This window comes from Oryzias latipes, chromosome 2 (assembly GCF_002234675.1).
Source record: "Oryzias latipes chromosome 2, ASM223467v1".
Lineage (NCBI taxonomy): Eukaryota > Metazoa > Chordata > Actinopteri > Beloniformes > Adrianichthyidae > Oryzias > Oryzias latipes.
In genome coordinates this window covers 16300812-16316876 of record NC_019860.2, presented here as the reverse complement: position 1 = coordinate 16316876, position 16065 = coordinate 16300812, and the positions used below count along the sequence as shown (strand labels likewise).

Below are 16065 nucleotides of genomic sequence, written 5' to 3'. Positions count from 1 at the left end.
TTTGGCTTTTTTTCACCGAAATATGTCTTATAATAAAGAAAATAATCTAGAAAGTCTTTGTTCAATATTGTTTTAGCATAATCTTAAATGTTTGCATTTTATTTTACGAATCGCAAATAGTCTTTTTAAAAATGTTATTTTTATTATATATTAGTCTTGACTTTATTCTTGAAAATTCTTAATTTATCCTGGTCGCATTTTTTTTAATCTATTGAAGTTACCGTTTAGGAACTGTAATTTACTAAACACTTTGAAGTAGCAGAAAAACACCTTCCTCTCTGGGATTTTTATTAGACAAAAACATGTCAAATTATTGGAAATTAGAGGCTTTTATTTTGTAGAAAGGCCAGCCTCCGTTGTGCTGTGGTTGGTCATTTGAACTTTAATTTCACAATCCGTATCTTCTCTCACCTTGTGACAAAGGTTGTGTTTGAACTGTGCCATGACTCGGCGTTATCCGACTTTGTCCTCATTGCCCCTGCATGGATGGAGGTGTGAAGCAGCCTTCAAAGGCGGATTTTCAACAAAAAAATGAAAAATGAATACAATTCTTTACCCACAATGCAACTGAGCAAACCCAAACCTGGTTTACCTTTGAAAACTATTCAGTTTTGTCGACTCATGTTTTACGGTCTTTGCAACAGATTTGTCACTTTTCTAAAAGTTTAAAACCCAAATTCAGTTCAGATGTGGGACAAAAACCAGCAGGTTGACCTCAGATCCAGGAGGTCGTACAGGTCTGCGGTCTTCGGTCTGGTTTATTGCCCCTTTGTGTGCTGTAATCTGAGCGGCAGATAAGGCGGCCTTGACATCGTCCTTCAGGGTTTTATCGCAGCGATGGGTCGAGGGCAGAACGTCACTTCTTCTGCCTTTTGACGGGAATGGCCCCGCTCAGCACGATGTAGTCCACGATGCACGTCGGCATGTAGGACATCGGCAGCCAGAAGAACTTGGCGTCCCAGCCGGGGGAGTAGCGCTTGCGGGGCCAGACGGCGGCGACGGCGTGCTCCATGCAGTTCACCACCTTCATCAGATCCCCGTCGCTCATCTTTGACAGCGACTCCGATGTCACCTTTATGGCTATTTGAGAAAAGACGTTTAGAAAAAGGGTTGGAAACCGAGAGGTTTGGCTGGCGTACCTTTGTCTAGGTAGTCGCTTCCGTAGTCATCTTTGATCTCCTGGGGGAGTCTGTCCCACAGCCCTTTGACAGAATCAATCTGGATCTTGCTGTCCGTCACGTTGGTTTTGAAGAACCCCGGCTCAATGAGGAGGACTTTGACGCCAAAGGGGGCCATGCCTATCCTGAGATGGACACCATCTTTGTTAGCCATCGGCATCGCAAACCTGCTACGTCCTGACATTTCGCTAGAGTTTATTACCCACCTCAGGCTGTCATTGAACCCCTCCACGGCGAACTTTGAGACGGGGTACGGGCCCCCGGTGACGCTGATCCTCCCGAACACGCTGGCCACATTCACCACTCGGCCCCCTGCCTTCTTTATTAGCGGCAGCACGCTCAGCGTCACGGCGATGACCCCGTGGAGGTTCACGTTCACCATGAATTTGTAGTCGTCCACGACGTGCCAGTCACACGGGCCGGAGGGAACGGCCACGCCCGCGTTGTTCACTACAGCCCAAAGCCCTGGGGGTCATGGGAGAACACAGGATAAAGCCAACTTCGTCCACATGGATATACAATTTTTCAAAAATATCGATCCTAAAAAGTTGAATCTAACTGTCTGACAACAACGAACGAAAGAAGGAAAAATACACATCCCGTTTTCCCGGTAACTGTTTTCTGCAAAACCAACACGTCCTCAAGCAGCAAAACACACACTATCCTGTTTCTATAAACATAATCTTTGAGTCTTTGAGTAACCGATGGATGCTATACATTACATATCATCAAACACGGGGGGGAAGAGTCATGATGTGGGTTTCGTTTGCTGCACCAATGAAGCACAATTTCCCCAGAAGTAGAATTTAATAAAAAACAGTTAAAAAGAACAAACAACAACACGAGAAAATTTTAAATCGTAATTATTTGGAAAAACGAAGGAAAACCTAATGAATGATCCTGTTCTTATGTATACAACAGATTTAATTTGAAACGTACATAATAGATCGTTTTGACTCGTCGTGATCTTTTGAGTTCTGTTGCATTCTGTTAGTTAGCCACTAGGTGGCATCAACATGTCAATCTCACGCAAACCTCTGCGTTTTAGGCACTCGTGTTGTAATTGACACTAAAGCAGATGCTTGTCATTTTAATGGCGTACAATCTTTTGTAACCGTTTTACGAAAGTTTCAATGCTTTCTTAGCATCTTTAGTGTTGTAACTCTGGATTTTTTATATAAAAGGCTAACTTTTTTCATTTTAAATACTAGCGTTTATATCAAAACAAATTTGGTTTTGGAATTCAAATTTGGATTAAAGTGCTAATCCAAGATTTGAATCCATTTTTTTTTGGTAGATCTTAGATCCAATTTTTTACGGCACAAATTACTGGACCCTGAAAAAGCCTAAAATCGACTCACCGTGGTGTCCCACTTTCTGCTTAATCATCGCCGCCACTTTGGCCACGCTCTCCTTGGAGGTAACGTCCAGATGCGTCGTTGTCAGGTTCCTGGAGCAGGCCTTCCTCAGATCCTCCTCGCCCTTCTCCGTGTAACACCCAGCAATAACCGGGAACCCCAGCTTGTCCAAGTGCCGGGCCAGGAGGTTACCGAAGCCGGAGTCGCAGCCTGTGATGTACACGTACTTGCTGCCCTTATCAGACACTCGAGGGAGCTCTCTGATCCAGCGGAAGATGAGGAAGAGGACCACGAGGCCCAGAAAGTACAGGAACATGACTGCAGACAAATTGAAGAAGTTTGTGGAATTCGGATGTTTCAGCAAAAACACTTAGGTCAACACAAAATTTATCATTTGGGACCTTGTCACTTTGCCCAGATAAGGAGGGTAGTGACACTGCTGGTCCCTTTTGGTTGGGTGTTGGTGGTTGCTGGTACAGTGTCGGGCGGCTCTAGTTTCTTTTGATTTTTCACTGTCCCTGTGGCTACTGGAGCCTGGCACGTCTTGGCTTGCTACTCTCCTTCTGTCAGGCGTTCCCCCATCTTCCTACCATCTCTCCCCCATAGTGACGGGGGTCAGTCTTTGCCCTATGATGGATCCTTCTTGTACTGCATAGGGTAAAATGGTGGCACATTGGGGTTGCCCTAAAATGCCTCTGGGGACTCTTAGGGCCTTTGATTGAACCTAGGGCATCTCGGGCCCCTGTGATATTACCTCTGATGCCGTCTCTGGATGACAAAGGTAAAGGGGTTATTAGGGTGTAGGGGGCAGTTCTGGGACTACTTTTTTGGAAAGGCTCTATGGGGTCATGGCTGCTTGACAACATCCTCTCCCCTCTACACAAACCCATGTGAGCAGACATGTCTGATGAAGGAAATATGAATGTGTGCAAGTGAGTTAGATTGCCTATAGTTTCCAAACAGATCTGCATCATATGTTTATGCAGAGAATAGATGCAGATTATTCTTTCCAGTATGAATATGGAACAACGTCATAAAAGAACTTTCATATCTCAGGAATTTTTAAAGAAAATTGACATCCTCTAAGGCAAAATCCCTTTAGTCTTCTAGTTATTTAAATATTTGGATTTTTACCCCCCCCCCCCCTTTATTTCTAGGATTCTGTTGTTATAGTTATTATTATTATTAAAAATAGTGGTACATTGAATAAATAAATAAAAAAACTTCCAAAGGGGGAATGCGCATGCGCCCAGATTCGATAAAAAAAATACAGTTGTATTATTTCAGCTTACAGCGGCATTAAAGTAGTATAAATGAAGTGTTTTGCTAGAAACAAGGACGGTTCGGGTGCTCCGTAATCTCTGTTAAAAACTCAAAGCCACAGCAGACTGATCAATAAAGGTTTTTGAAGCGCATGATCTGATTACCTACGGTTTTGTAAAAAAAATAAAAATAAACCCGTTATTTTCCGCACAAAAAACCCCCACACGAAAATCGTCCACACTCTAAACTCGACACACAACTGCTTTCAGAATGCATTTCAACCAAAAACTGAGTGTGGAAGTGTGTCTTACCTGCTGCGCTGCCGTGTCCGTGGAGCCTTTCCAAGCTGCGTGAACTTCTGACACCCAAAGACTGCCCATTTCCTTTTTGTTCGGGCCTTTACTTTAGTTTCAGTTGGAAAATCCAGAGGGTGGATTTGGCGACCCCTGCTGGCGGATTTCTCCTTGCTTAAAGAATAAAAAAACTTTATTTAAATGGAAGTGAAATACAAAGACAACGGTGTCGTTTGCAGAACTGGAACTGTATATAACATTTCTAAAATACATCAGAATACACGTGAAATGTTGGCCTTTAAACATGTTAAAAACCTTTGCTTGGATTCTCTTTAACTTTTGTCACCTTATTTTTATTTTCCTTTTAGTCATTTAACAGTTTAATTAAAAGTTATTAAAATAAAATTCTAACCTTAAATAAAACAAGCCTAGCATTACTAAATTTGTGATTGCTTTGTTTTTACCATTATTTGTTGTTCTGTAGTTGTTCCTTCTGGCTAAGATTACTGATTGTTTTTTGGTAAATGGCGTGTACTTATATAGCGCTTTTCTACCTACAAGGCCCAAAGTGCTTTACAGTTACAGTCCCATTCACCCATTCTAGCACACATTCACATGCTGGTGGCGGCTCCGCTGCCGAACACTGGCGCCATCCTCTTACCAGAGGCAAGGTGGGGTTCAGTGTCTTGCCCAAGGACACTTCGACACATGGGCATGCAAGGCGGGAATCGAACCTGCAATCTTACAATCGTGTTTTTTGTTCATTTGTTTTCATTAAGTTTTTTTATTGCAGAAACAAACATAAAAAGAATGAAATACACACCTTGACCAAAATCACACAATTAAACTCCTGCCCACCTTGAAAAAGAGTGAAGCAAAGCAAATTAAATGTAATAATCCATGTACATTTATGAATTATAATTAATAAAAATAAAAATATTGACAATAACAACAAAAACAACCATAGAGGTTCCATTCTTTTCTAAGCACAAAAGAATAAAAAAAATATTGAAAGAATATGGTAGTATTTTGCAAACAAATAAATATCAAAGCTAAGGGGTTTCTGGTTTTATGGTATCAAAAATCTACAGCTGATGTGAATGTCTAGTGTTTCTATGTTATCCCGAATGAGGAATGCCATTCAGACTGGGCAAGTGTGAAATAAGCTAATCAGAACTGAGGGGGTTGTAGTACCAGCATATGCTGTGGACAGCTAAAGTACTTGTAGTTGCATTGTGTGGAGATTTTTGGAGTCAGCTGATGTGTTTGTAACTTCCAGCAACCTGTTGCTTTATGATTTTACCCCCTCCTTCTATAATAATCCCCCCTTCTCTGGCAACCCTTTCTCTTCTTCCCTCCTCTTCTTTTCCGTCCGGTCCAACAAAAAATGATTAGAAATATAAAATAAAGTTTAGCCTAATTTACAAAAGGGGTTTATTTAAATATAATTTTGGTATGCCAGAAGACTCATAACCCCTGTTGAAACAGTAAGATCTGTCCAACACAAGAGGCCTTCAGCTCTGATCTGTTTGCTCAGCTGTTGGACAGGACAAGTTAAAAAAAGAAAAGAAATGTGATTTTTCATCTCCGTGAAATTCAGGGGCAGTTATAAGGATTTTGTGGCCCAAAGCAAACATGGAGAACCCCTTTCCATTTCCCCCCTGTTATTTTTTTCACATCATATGTAATTTTGTCCATAAACAAAACAATAGAGCTAAAGAAAAGAGCAAAACAAGTTTTTATAGACTACGGATGTGCAGAAATCTTATTGTAATTCTGCAGCACTTAAATGATACAGACAATTATATATAAAAAAGCTTTACAGAACTGATGTAAAACGTTTTGCACCCTAGCCTAATTATAAAACATAACTTGAAGCAATGTTATATTATAATAAAAAATGCTGGAAAAGTCTTAGCTCTCTTTTTTGTTTATGTATCATTTAACTTTAACCAAAATTATTAAACAATTTGTATAAGAAATATGTTTGGACCCTTATGTGCAAAGTAATTGCCATTTTATTGAATTATACACAACATGTAATTAAAAAGCATTTGATTTTTTTTGCCAAAGTGAAGAAACCTAAAATGTCATAAGAGCCATGCTGATGACAAAGCTTTAGCGCCTTTAATGCATTTACTAAATAGTTTTTGTTTTCAATATTCTTCCAACACATTTATCTAAATGGTTCAAATAACTATTATGATTTAAAAATGCTGAAACCTTCCTGAATTGATGTTAAACGTATTTGACCCTTAGCTTCATTATATTCAGAAAATAATGTGCAACATAAAAAAACAAAAAAACACCCTTTTTAAATTATGTGCGACCTGGTAAACCCTCAAACAGAACCCGTCCAGCCTAAGGAAAAAATCCTGCTGCTCAGGGAAATATTTTGAAGTGTAAATTAGGAAAAAGCGTTTTAAGTAATTTCCCAAACGTTATTGTCCAGACTTCAACAGTGATTGACCTCATTTTTAAATGGAGAAAACCTGAAATGGTAATCAACTTTCCAAGGAGAGAATAACCGACCATGACACCAAGAGCACATGTCCAAAGTGTGTCCTGATAAGTGGAGTCATTAAACAAAATAATAAATAAAAAAACCTTTCTAAATGTGGAAAAAAAAATCTGTTTTACTTTTGTTGTAATGTTTCGAAGCATCCATTCATTCCACATTCTCTGCATGTAACCCCTCTGGGTGGGATTACTGAGATTGAAGCGATACAATACAATGCCACGGGAGAGCCAGAACAACAGGTCAGAGAGGAGGTCATACCACACTCCCACCCTGAGATTGGGTACACAGCCCCAACAACCACAATTCCGCTGAGCGAGGCAGCAACTGACCTGAAAGACAAGATCATGTCTAGAATGAACACTAGACAACCCCGACACCAGCTACAACGGTTAAGTGATGTACCGCGTGAAAGTCTACTGGAAACTGTGAATGAAGCACTAAATGCTTGGAGCTGTACAACATCAACAAGACTCTAAGAGCCTTCATAGGAAACCCAATGAAGCTGTGGAAAACCACCCTTGAAGCCAATGGGAAGCCACTTGCACAAGTGTCCATCAAATGTGGGATATACCAAGGTGATGCTCTGTCCCCACTGCTGTTCTGCATAGGTCTGAACCCCCTCAGCCAATTAATCAACAAGACTGGCTATGGATACCGACTCAGAAATGGGGCCAACATCAGTCACCTCCTCTACATGGATGACATCAAGCTATATGCTAAGAGCGAGCGTGACATTGACTCCCTGATCCACACCACCAGGATCTACTGTATTGACATTGGGATGTCATTCGGGCTCGAGAAATGCAGCCGGATGGTGACAAAGAGAGGCAAGGTAGTCCACACAGGAGGGGTCTCACTCCCAGAAGGAACAATAGCAGACATCAAGGACAGTTACAAGTACCTCTCTCTCTCTCTCTCTCTATATATATATATATAACTTATCCAATTTTGCCAACTTAAATGAATTACTTCCATTGGTAACAAGTAATTGAGTTAAATTTATTCAACCTAATTTTTACGTCCATAAAACTTAATTAGTCTTTATACAAACTCAAATTTACATATTTATCTAACTAAATGTCATATTACTCCAATTCAATTAATCTTTTTTCATCTTAATTTATTATAATTCTTGAACTCTCATGTGTCTAAGTTTGAGCCGGCAGATATACTCATTTTTATAACAATAAAAAGAAAGAAACAATATACACAGAAAGCATACATTCATTTTCCAATTTTCTGACATTGTCGTTACATTAATGAATTAGTGAATTTCCCCATTATGGGATTAATGAAGTCATCTAATCTAATATTCAAACTACTAAAAAGTAGGTGCTACATAAATTCATCCTCCTCTCCCTCCCTCTCACTCATGGTGCAGAGACTTAAGCATAGTAGGACAAAATAAGTAGACAAAACACAGTAAAACAGCTAAACTCTAAGCATATTTGGTCCAAAACCCACACTTAAACCCAAATCCTTCCAAACAGGCAAAGGGAATGGTATCCCACAATCCCTTGCGGTGCCGATCTAACAGCAGCACCAAAGTTGCACCTACTTAATTGAATTAATTTAAATGAAAGTAAAATAACTGTTTGATAACTACATGTTATTTTTAAGCTGATTTAAATAAAAAAAATTATTTATCTTAACTGAAGCAAATAATTAAGTTAGATCAACAATGTAAAAAGTTTATCTTTCCAGCATCCGTATGTGGTCTTATCACCCTTTGACGGTGGAAAAAAGTATTATCTGAGCTTCTTCATCCACTAAATTATCTTCAAATGGACACGCCATGCTGCTTCACCTCTCTGAAAACAAACTAACCTTCAACTAAACCTGCTCCAGGCCAGGTCATGTTCAGAGCACGAGTTGCTATGGCAACTTGACATACCCTGAAATATACCTCCATTTCTGGAACCGAAAACTGAGGTTATCAACTTCCTTAGCCTCAAACTTACCGTGGGAGCTAGCATAACCTGCTTTCTGGAATACCCCCCAGGAAAGGAGCATTAAGTAAACAAACTGCAGCAAATTCAAATGTCTGGAGGCATGTTTGTTATTTATGAGTGGAAAAAAGTTTTACACGTGATTTACATGAAAGTAATGGAGCTCCTCCATCTACCCAAAATTCATAAATTCCATTTAAATCTACATTTGCATGCCTCTGAAAATTCCTTATGAGATCCTCAGTTTTTCTATTGCACAGTGGAAAACGCGTCTTCTTAACAGCTTTATATAAAGCAGCAGCAAACTAACTAGTTCCACCTGACTAAAGCCTCTGTAGCCACATGTGGTTGTCTATGTGTTGGCATAGGTAAATATAGTCACATGTGAGCTGTCACACAGCCACTTTCAATGAAACGTCTACGGAGACACGTAAATTTGCGAATTTTTTAGGCTTCTGTGTTCATCACTCTCACGTTCACGCTGAATATGCACCTTTCTATGACCGTTTTTGGGCTCTAAGTACAAGATAAAGTTAAACCAGATGAAACTTTGACCAATAAGAGACTCTGATTTTATGGTGACATATGGATGGCGTCCATTTTCATTCATCGGAATACCAATGGTTTGAAAATTTACCACGGAAGGGAAATTAATAATTGCAATCTGTACGACACAAAATCTTCTTTTTTTAACACATCGGGATAGAGCTGTGAAAGAAAAAGTCTAGAGAAAGATTTGGAGCGCTTTGACATCTTGTGCCAAGGCTCTTCCAACTGTCGGTGGCGGACATGAACACCACTTTTAGCACAACCTTAAATGCATGAGACATTTACCGGTGTGAACATAGCTATACAGTTTGATGAACACACCGTCCAAATTAATATGCATGGAATTTGAAAGTCACACGCGTGGTTTTATTTCCGACTCACTATGCCAGGGGTCGGCAACCCAAAATGTTTAAAGAGCCAAATTGGACAAAAAAAACAAAACAAATATGTCTGGAGCCGCAAAATATTAAAAGCCCTATTTAAGCCTTATAATGGACAGCCATCAGACTGTGTTGTGTAGCAGGAGATCATAATATTCGCTTTCAACTTCATCAAGCAATGCACGGAACAGAGGGTGGTTCGATTTACATCAGCCACCTGCTTAGCGGTCCGCTAAAAGCTTCCTCTTCTCTGAGACTGTTCGGGGTCGTGCTTGTATGGGACACGGACAGTTCTCCAGTGCAGCCAGTTGATTGACAGCTCAGCCTTTTGACAAGTGTGGCTCCCTTATTTCCCGCTGCAAGTGACGTACCTGCTGAGCGTTACAATATTTATTCTACACATTCTTACAGCTTTGGAAAACGTTAAGAATGTTTGTGTCTTGTTTTTTTCTCCTACAGAAACCATATTAAACCTAAAAATATATTTCTCTCCCCAATCTTTTTACACTTTCAAACATTTTTGAAAATGCTCCAGGGAGCCCATAGAGCAGCGCTAAAGAGCCGCATGCGACTCCTGAGCCGCGGGTTGCCGACCCCCGCACTATGCAAACAGCTAGAAACCTGCATTAAGAAACATGATGTGTGAGAAAAACACATTTCAACACACTGATTTCTAGAGACAGTGGTCCATCGCCATTTTGCAGTTCACCTGTCGAAGTCTCGCAGATTTTTTTAAGTACATTTTTCTGCATCCTGATTGGCTGTATTCCACTGTCTGCCAATCTCCTCTGTACAGCGTCTCCATTACAGGATGCATTCAGCTTTTGAAACCTACATAAATCTCCAATCGCTAGTTGATCTTCGGTTTCACTCTATGATACTTAAAGTATCATTTGAAAGTTTTTTTTTTGAAGGTTTGAACTTTCAGACTTTAAATAGAAGAGAAACAGAATCTGTCTGAGATATTGTTTAAAGTAGTGAAGAATTCTACCACCTGAAAACATTTATAATTATTGTAAAAAATAATGCTTTGCAGAAAATTATTTTTAGTGCATACCTCCTACAATAAATAAGGAACTATTGCAAACATGCACTAGTCTTCCTCCCGGAGCCTTATTTATCTTTATTTTACTTTTGCAACTCTTAAAGGATTCAGACAGTTAATTATTTAAAAATAAATGTTGCACGGCGAGCATTATTGGAGCTATCCAGCGGTACAGTTTTAAGCCAGATCCGGGCTAACGTGGATCTAGTCGTCTACTAGCGGATTCATCAGAATGGAGCAGAGCAGGGAGCTTGTGGCCTGTCCAGTGTATTTTCCAAATCACAAATACTGTAAGCTCTTTTTAAAACTGCATTTTCCTTTCCTTTTCCTTCATCTCTTGTTCCGTGCTGATGGAAATGTTAACGTCTGGCCAACAGATGTCACTCATTTTAATGTGTCAGATGCTTCTCAACCCTGAACACAAATTGATTCATATTAGTTCTGAAAGCTCCGCTTTCTCCATCACTAGTGGGGATATATTAGCTTTAGTCGTTGGGAACTGGCAGCGTAGGAGCCAAAGAAATATAGAATTTTAAACACTCAAACTAAAACAGGGCAAAATCATGACTAAAGGGAGTAAAGCAGATGACCTGACAATGAAGAGCTGAAGACTGGCCCCTTAAGTACACAGAGGGTCATTATCTGCGATGAAGACAGCTGTAGATGATTATGAACTTGAACCAGGTGTGATAGACCGGGACAAACCAAACATGACGGAAAGCAAGAAATATCACAGAAAAGCAAACTGAATTGCACAATCCTCATATCATTAGAAAGTATAAAGTAAATCAAGGTGATTTAAAAAATTTGAAACATACTGTTGTTGGGAACAAAAATTAGAATTTGGGTTGAGCCAAAATTTCACATGTGATGCAAACAAAAATATTTCAAGTTGGCCTCACAAAAGAGGTAAACTTCTGTTTGTGTGAGAAAAAAAGAGTTGAAACTGTTTTTTTTTAATCACAGCAGGGTCATTCTGCGAAATTCAGGGACAGTTAAAGGGATTTTGTTGCCCAGGGCAAACATGGGGAACCCGCCACCATTTTTCTCTCTCTTTATTTTTCTATTTTTTATGCATAATTTTGTTTGTAAACAAAACCATTTAGATAAAGAAAAACACGAAAACAGCTTTTGTAAGGTCTAATAATTTAGAAAATATTTGCACGCCTTATTTATCTTTATTTTACTTTTGCAACTCTTAAATGATTCAGACAGTTAATTATTTAAAAAATGTTTAAACTTTCCAGAACTGATGTAAAAATTCACTTCCCCCCAGCTTAATTATTAAACATGATTATAACAATAAAAAAATACATTATAATTAAAAATAAAAGGCACCAACCTTCAGAATTTTTTTGGTTGTTTTCATTTTACTTTACTTGGACTTAAATGATTATTATAGTTAATTATTATTATAAAAATGTGTTTGGAACGCTCTGGAACACTATAGTGTAAACAAAATATGATTAAGAAACATTTGTTGTTTTTGAAAACACTTTTGCTTTGCGCGATGACTGTCAGACATTATTTTTTCTTTTCGTTGCTCCCTTAATTTATGATTTTTGCCATATTTGAGTTGAAGTGTTTACATTTCTGCCACAAGTCTAAGTCATTTACATTTTGGATCACAAGCTCACATCTCTCCATTTGGGTCAATTCCAACCCCTTTTTTTCACAGCACGTTGATATAACAAATCTAAATTAAAGAACGTCACTTCTTCTGCCTTTTGACGGGAATGGCCCCGCTCAGCACGATGTAGTCCACGATGCACGTCGGCATGTAGGACATCGGCAGCCAGAAGAACTTGGCGTCCCAGCCGGGGGAGTAGCGCTTGCGGGGCCAGACGGCGGCGACGGCGTGCTCCATGCAGTTCACCACCTTCATCAGATCCCCGTCGCTCATCTTCGACAGTGACTCCGATGTCAGCTTGACGGCTATTTGAGAAAAGACGTTTAAAAAATTGTTTGGAACCCGAGACATTTGGTTGGCGTACCTTTGTCTAGGTAGTCGCTTCCGTAGTCATCTTTGATCTCCTGGGGGAGTCTGTCCCACAGCCCTTTGACAGAATCAATCTGGATCTTGCTGTCCGTCACGTTGGTTTTGAAGAACCCCGGCTCAATAAGGAGGACTTTGACGCCAAAGGGGGCCATGCCTATCCTGAGATGGACACCATCTTTGTTAGCCATCGGCATCGCAAACCTGCTACGTCCTGACATTTCGCTAGTGTTTATTACCCACCTCAGGCTGTCATTGAACCCCTCCACGGCGAACTTTGAGACAGGGTACGGGCCCCCGGTGACGCTGATCCTCCCGAACACGCTGGCTACGTTCACCACTCTGCCCCCTGCCTTCTTTATTAGCGGCAGCACGCTCAGCGTCACGGCGATGACCCCGTGGAGGTTCACGTCCATCATGAATTTGTAGTCATCCACGTCGTGCCAGTCACACGGGCCGGAGGGAACGGCCACGCCCGCGTTGTTCACTACAGCCCAAAGCCCTGGGGGGAGAAAGCCAGAGAAAGCCTTTGTCAACATTGTCCACATGTACAATTTTTAAAAAAATATTGATCCCAAAAAGTTTAATCGAACCGTCTGACAACAACGAACGAAAGAAGAAAAAATACACATCCTGTTTTACCGGTAACTGTTTTCTGCAAAACCAACACGTCCTCAAGCAGCAAGGCAACCTTTTTCACTTTTCCCCAGTTACGAAAAAAAGAAGAAAAATACACACAATCCTGTTTCTATAAACATAATCTTTGAGTAACCAATGGATGCTACATATTACATATCAAACACGGGGGGGAAGAGTCATGATGTGGGTTTTCCTTGGTGCACCAATGAAGCACAATTTTCCCAGAAGTAGAATTTAATAAAAAACAGTTAAAAAGAACATACAACACGGGATAATTGTAAATCGTGAAAATTCGGAAAAACAAAAGAAAACCTAATGAATGATCCTGTTCTTATGGATACAACAGATTTCATTTGAAATGTTTTATGAATGTTTACTTAGCTGAATAAAATAGACTCGTCGTGATCTTTTGAGTTTTGTTGCATTCTGTTAGTTAGCCACTAGGTGGCATCAACATGTCAGTCTCACGCAAAGCTCTGCTTTTTTTGCCACTCGTGTTGTAATTGACACTAAAGCAGATGCTTGTCATTTTAACGGCGTACAATTGTTCGTAAAACGTTTACGAAGGAACAAGTTTCAATGCTTTCTTAGCATCTTTATTGTTGTAACTCTCGATTTTTTTTTTAAAAAGCTAACTTTTTTCATTTTAAATACTAGTGTTTATATCAACACAAATTTGATTTGGGAATTCAAATTTGGATTGAACTGCTATTCCAAGATTTGAATCCAATTTTTTGTAGATCTTAGATCCAATTTTTTGTACCCTGAAAAAGCCTAAAATCGACTCACCGTGGTGTCCCACTTTCTGCTTAATCATCGCCGCCACTTTGGCCACGCTCTCCTTGGAGGTAACGTCCAGATGCGTCGTTGTCAGGTTCCTGGAGCAGGCCTTCCTCAGATCCTCCTCGCCCTTCTCCGTGTAACACCCAGCAATCACCGGGAACCCCAGCTTGTCCAAGTGCCGGGCCAGGAGGTTACCGAAGCCGGAGTCGCAGCCTGTGATGTACACGTACTTGCTGCCCTTATCAGACACTCGAGGGAGCTCTCTGATCCAGCGGAAGATGAGGAAGAGGACCACGAGGCCCAGAAAGTACAGGAACATGACTGCAGACAAATTGAAGAAGTTTGTGGAATTCGGATGTTTCAGCAAAAACACCTCAATCAACACAAAACGTTAAGAGTTGAAAAGGAATCTTTACATTTGTACTAGAGCAAAGAAAAATCAAAACATAAATTAAAAATAAAAACTGTTTTAATGCAAAATCTATAAAAGAAATCACAATAAGTGATATACGTTATTATTAAAGTTTAAAAATATTTGTTTTTTCTTAATTCTAAAATTGTTGGAGTGCACGTGAAACATTTAGCTTCATCAAAGCGGCAAGTATGGGTTCCGTTCGTACTCTTTTTGTTATTATTTATTATTTTATAAGACTGTAGAGCTTTAGTTACAATACTGTCCCCACAGGTTGATAATGGAATTGCAGTTTCTGGCTTAGTGAACAGATAAAAGGCGTTAACAAGTTATGTCTACTTTTGGAAATAATGATTCTGCAGCTATTTATGACTGTGTTAATCCCCAATCAGGCATTGATATGTATTTAAAAATTTTGTGTTTTGCTTTATCTCCACTTTTTCTTTTGTTTTCCATCCCAGAAATTCAAACTTTCAATAGGGGGGGGGGGGGGGGGGGGGCAATCAATTACTGGTGATTTACTGGTTGTGGCAGTACAACATTCAATTTATAAATGCTGATCATTTCCTCCGGCATGAATATGGAACAAAGTCATTAAAGGACTGTCACATCTTAGCAATTTTTAAAGAACCTTCACGTCTTTTAGCTATTGAAGTATTTCTAAGATTCTGTTTTGCCTTTGTTGTTATTGTTCTTATTATTATTAGACGCAATAGTAGTAATTTGAGAAAAAGCAAACAAAAAACAAAACAAAAAACTTCAAGAGGGGATTGCACATGCGCCCAGATTCGGAATTTAAAAACTAAAGTTGCATTATTTCAGCTTATGGCGGCATTAAAGTAGTAGAAATGAAGTGTTTCGCTTGAAACAAGGACGGTTCAGGTGCTCAGTAATCTGTCGAAAACTCAGTCACAGCAGACTGATCAATAAAGGTTTTAGAAGCGCACTATGGTTTTGTAAAAGAAAACTTTATTTTCACAAAAAAAAAACAGAAAAATAAACCACAAGTTAAACTCGACACACAGCTGCCTTTAAAAATGCATTTCAATCCAAATTTGGGTGTGGAAGTGTGTCTTACCTGCTGCGCTGCTGTGTCCGTGGAGCTTTTCCACGCTGCGTGATCTTCTGACACTCAAAGACTATTTCCATTTTGTTCGGGCCTTTTAGTTGCAGTTGGAAAATCCAGAGGCTGGATTTGGCGACCCCTGCTGGCGGAAGTCTTTAAAAAAAACAACAACAACCGTTATTTAAATGGAAGTGAAATACAAAGACAACGGTGTCGTTTGCAGAACTGGAACTGGATTTAAAATATCTAAAATACATCAGAATACACGTGTAAAATAGACTTTTCAAAATACTTGTGAATTATTTAGTTTGACCTTTAAACATATTAACAATATTTGCTTACCTCATTTTTTATTTTCCTTTTACTCATTTACCAGTTTAGTTAAAAGTTATTTAAATTAAAATTATAACCTTAAATGAACAAGATTTTCAGTACCAAATTTGTGATTACTTTTACCAATTATTTGTTGTTCTGTAGTTGTTCCTTCTGGCTGAAATTACTGATTGTTTTTTGTTCCTTCACTGCATGTTTGGCAGTTCTGAAGTTCTGAATGTTCAATGTTCAAAAAAAGTTTTTTTTTTTTCAGAAACGAACATAAATCGTATGAAATACACACCTTGACCAAAATCCCAC

General features: G+C 39.4%; 2 protein-coding genes across 3 annotated transcripts; both read right to left on the bottom strand.

Annotated features, from left to right (window-relative positions):
* Nucleotides 1–310: 310 nt before the first annotated feature.
* On the bottom strand, nucleotides 311–4214 carry LOC100125502 (retinol dehydrogenase 7). The gene is made up of 5 exons (XM_004066556.4): nucleotides 4111–4214; nucleotides 2540–2854; nucleotides 1385–1643; nucleotides 1140–1303; nucleotides 311–1080 (listed from the first exon to the last, which is right to left on the bottom strand). The coding sequence occupies exons 2-5, from the start codon at nucleotides 2850–2852 to the stop codon at nucleotides 857–859; spliced, it is 960 nt and encodes a 319-aa protein (XP_004066604.1). The 5' UTR covers nucleotides 2853–2854; nucleotides 4111–4214; the 3' UTR covers nucleotides 311–856.
* LOC101170573 (retinol dehydrogenase 7-like) lies at nucleotides 314–15563 on the bottom strand. 2 transcript variants are annotated; one of them, XM_004066664.4, is made up of 6 exons: nucleotides 15445–15563; nucleotides 13961–14275; nucleotides 12776–13034; nucleotides 12531–12694; nucleotides 12252–12471; nucleotides 314–860 (listed from the first exon to the last, which is right to left on the bottom strand). In XM_004066664.4, the coding sequence occupies exons 2-6, from the start codon at nucleotides 14271–14273 to the stop codon at nucleotides 857–859; spliced, it is 960 nt and encodes a 319-aa protein (XP_004066712.1). In that variant the 5' UTR covers nucleotides 14274–14275; nucleotides 15445–15563; the 3' UTR covers nucleotides 314–856. The 2 variants fall into 2 exon arrangements, with proteins under 2 accessions (XP_004066712.1, XP_020566137.1); XM_020710478.2 differs by having other exon boundaries at nucleotides 314–869; nucleotides 12261–12471.
* Nucleotides 15564–16065: the final 502 nt, after the last annotated feature.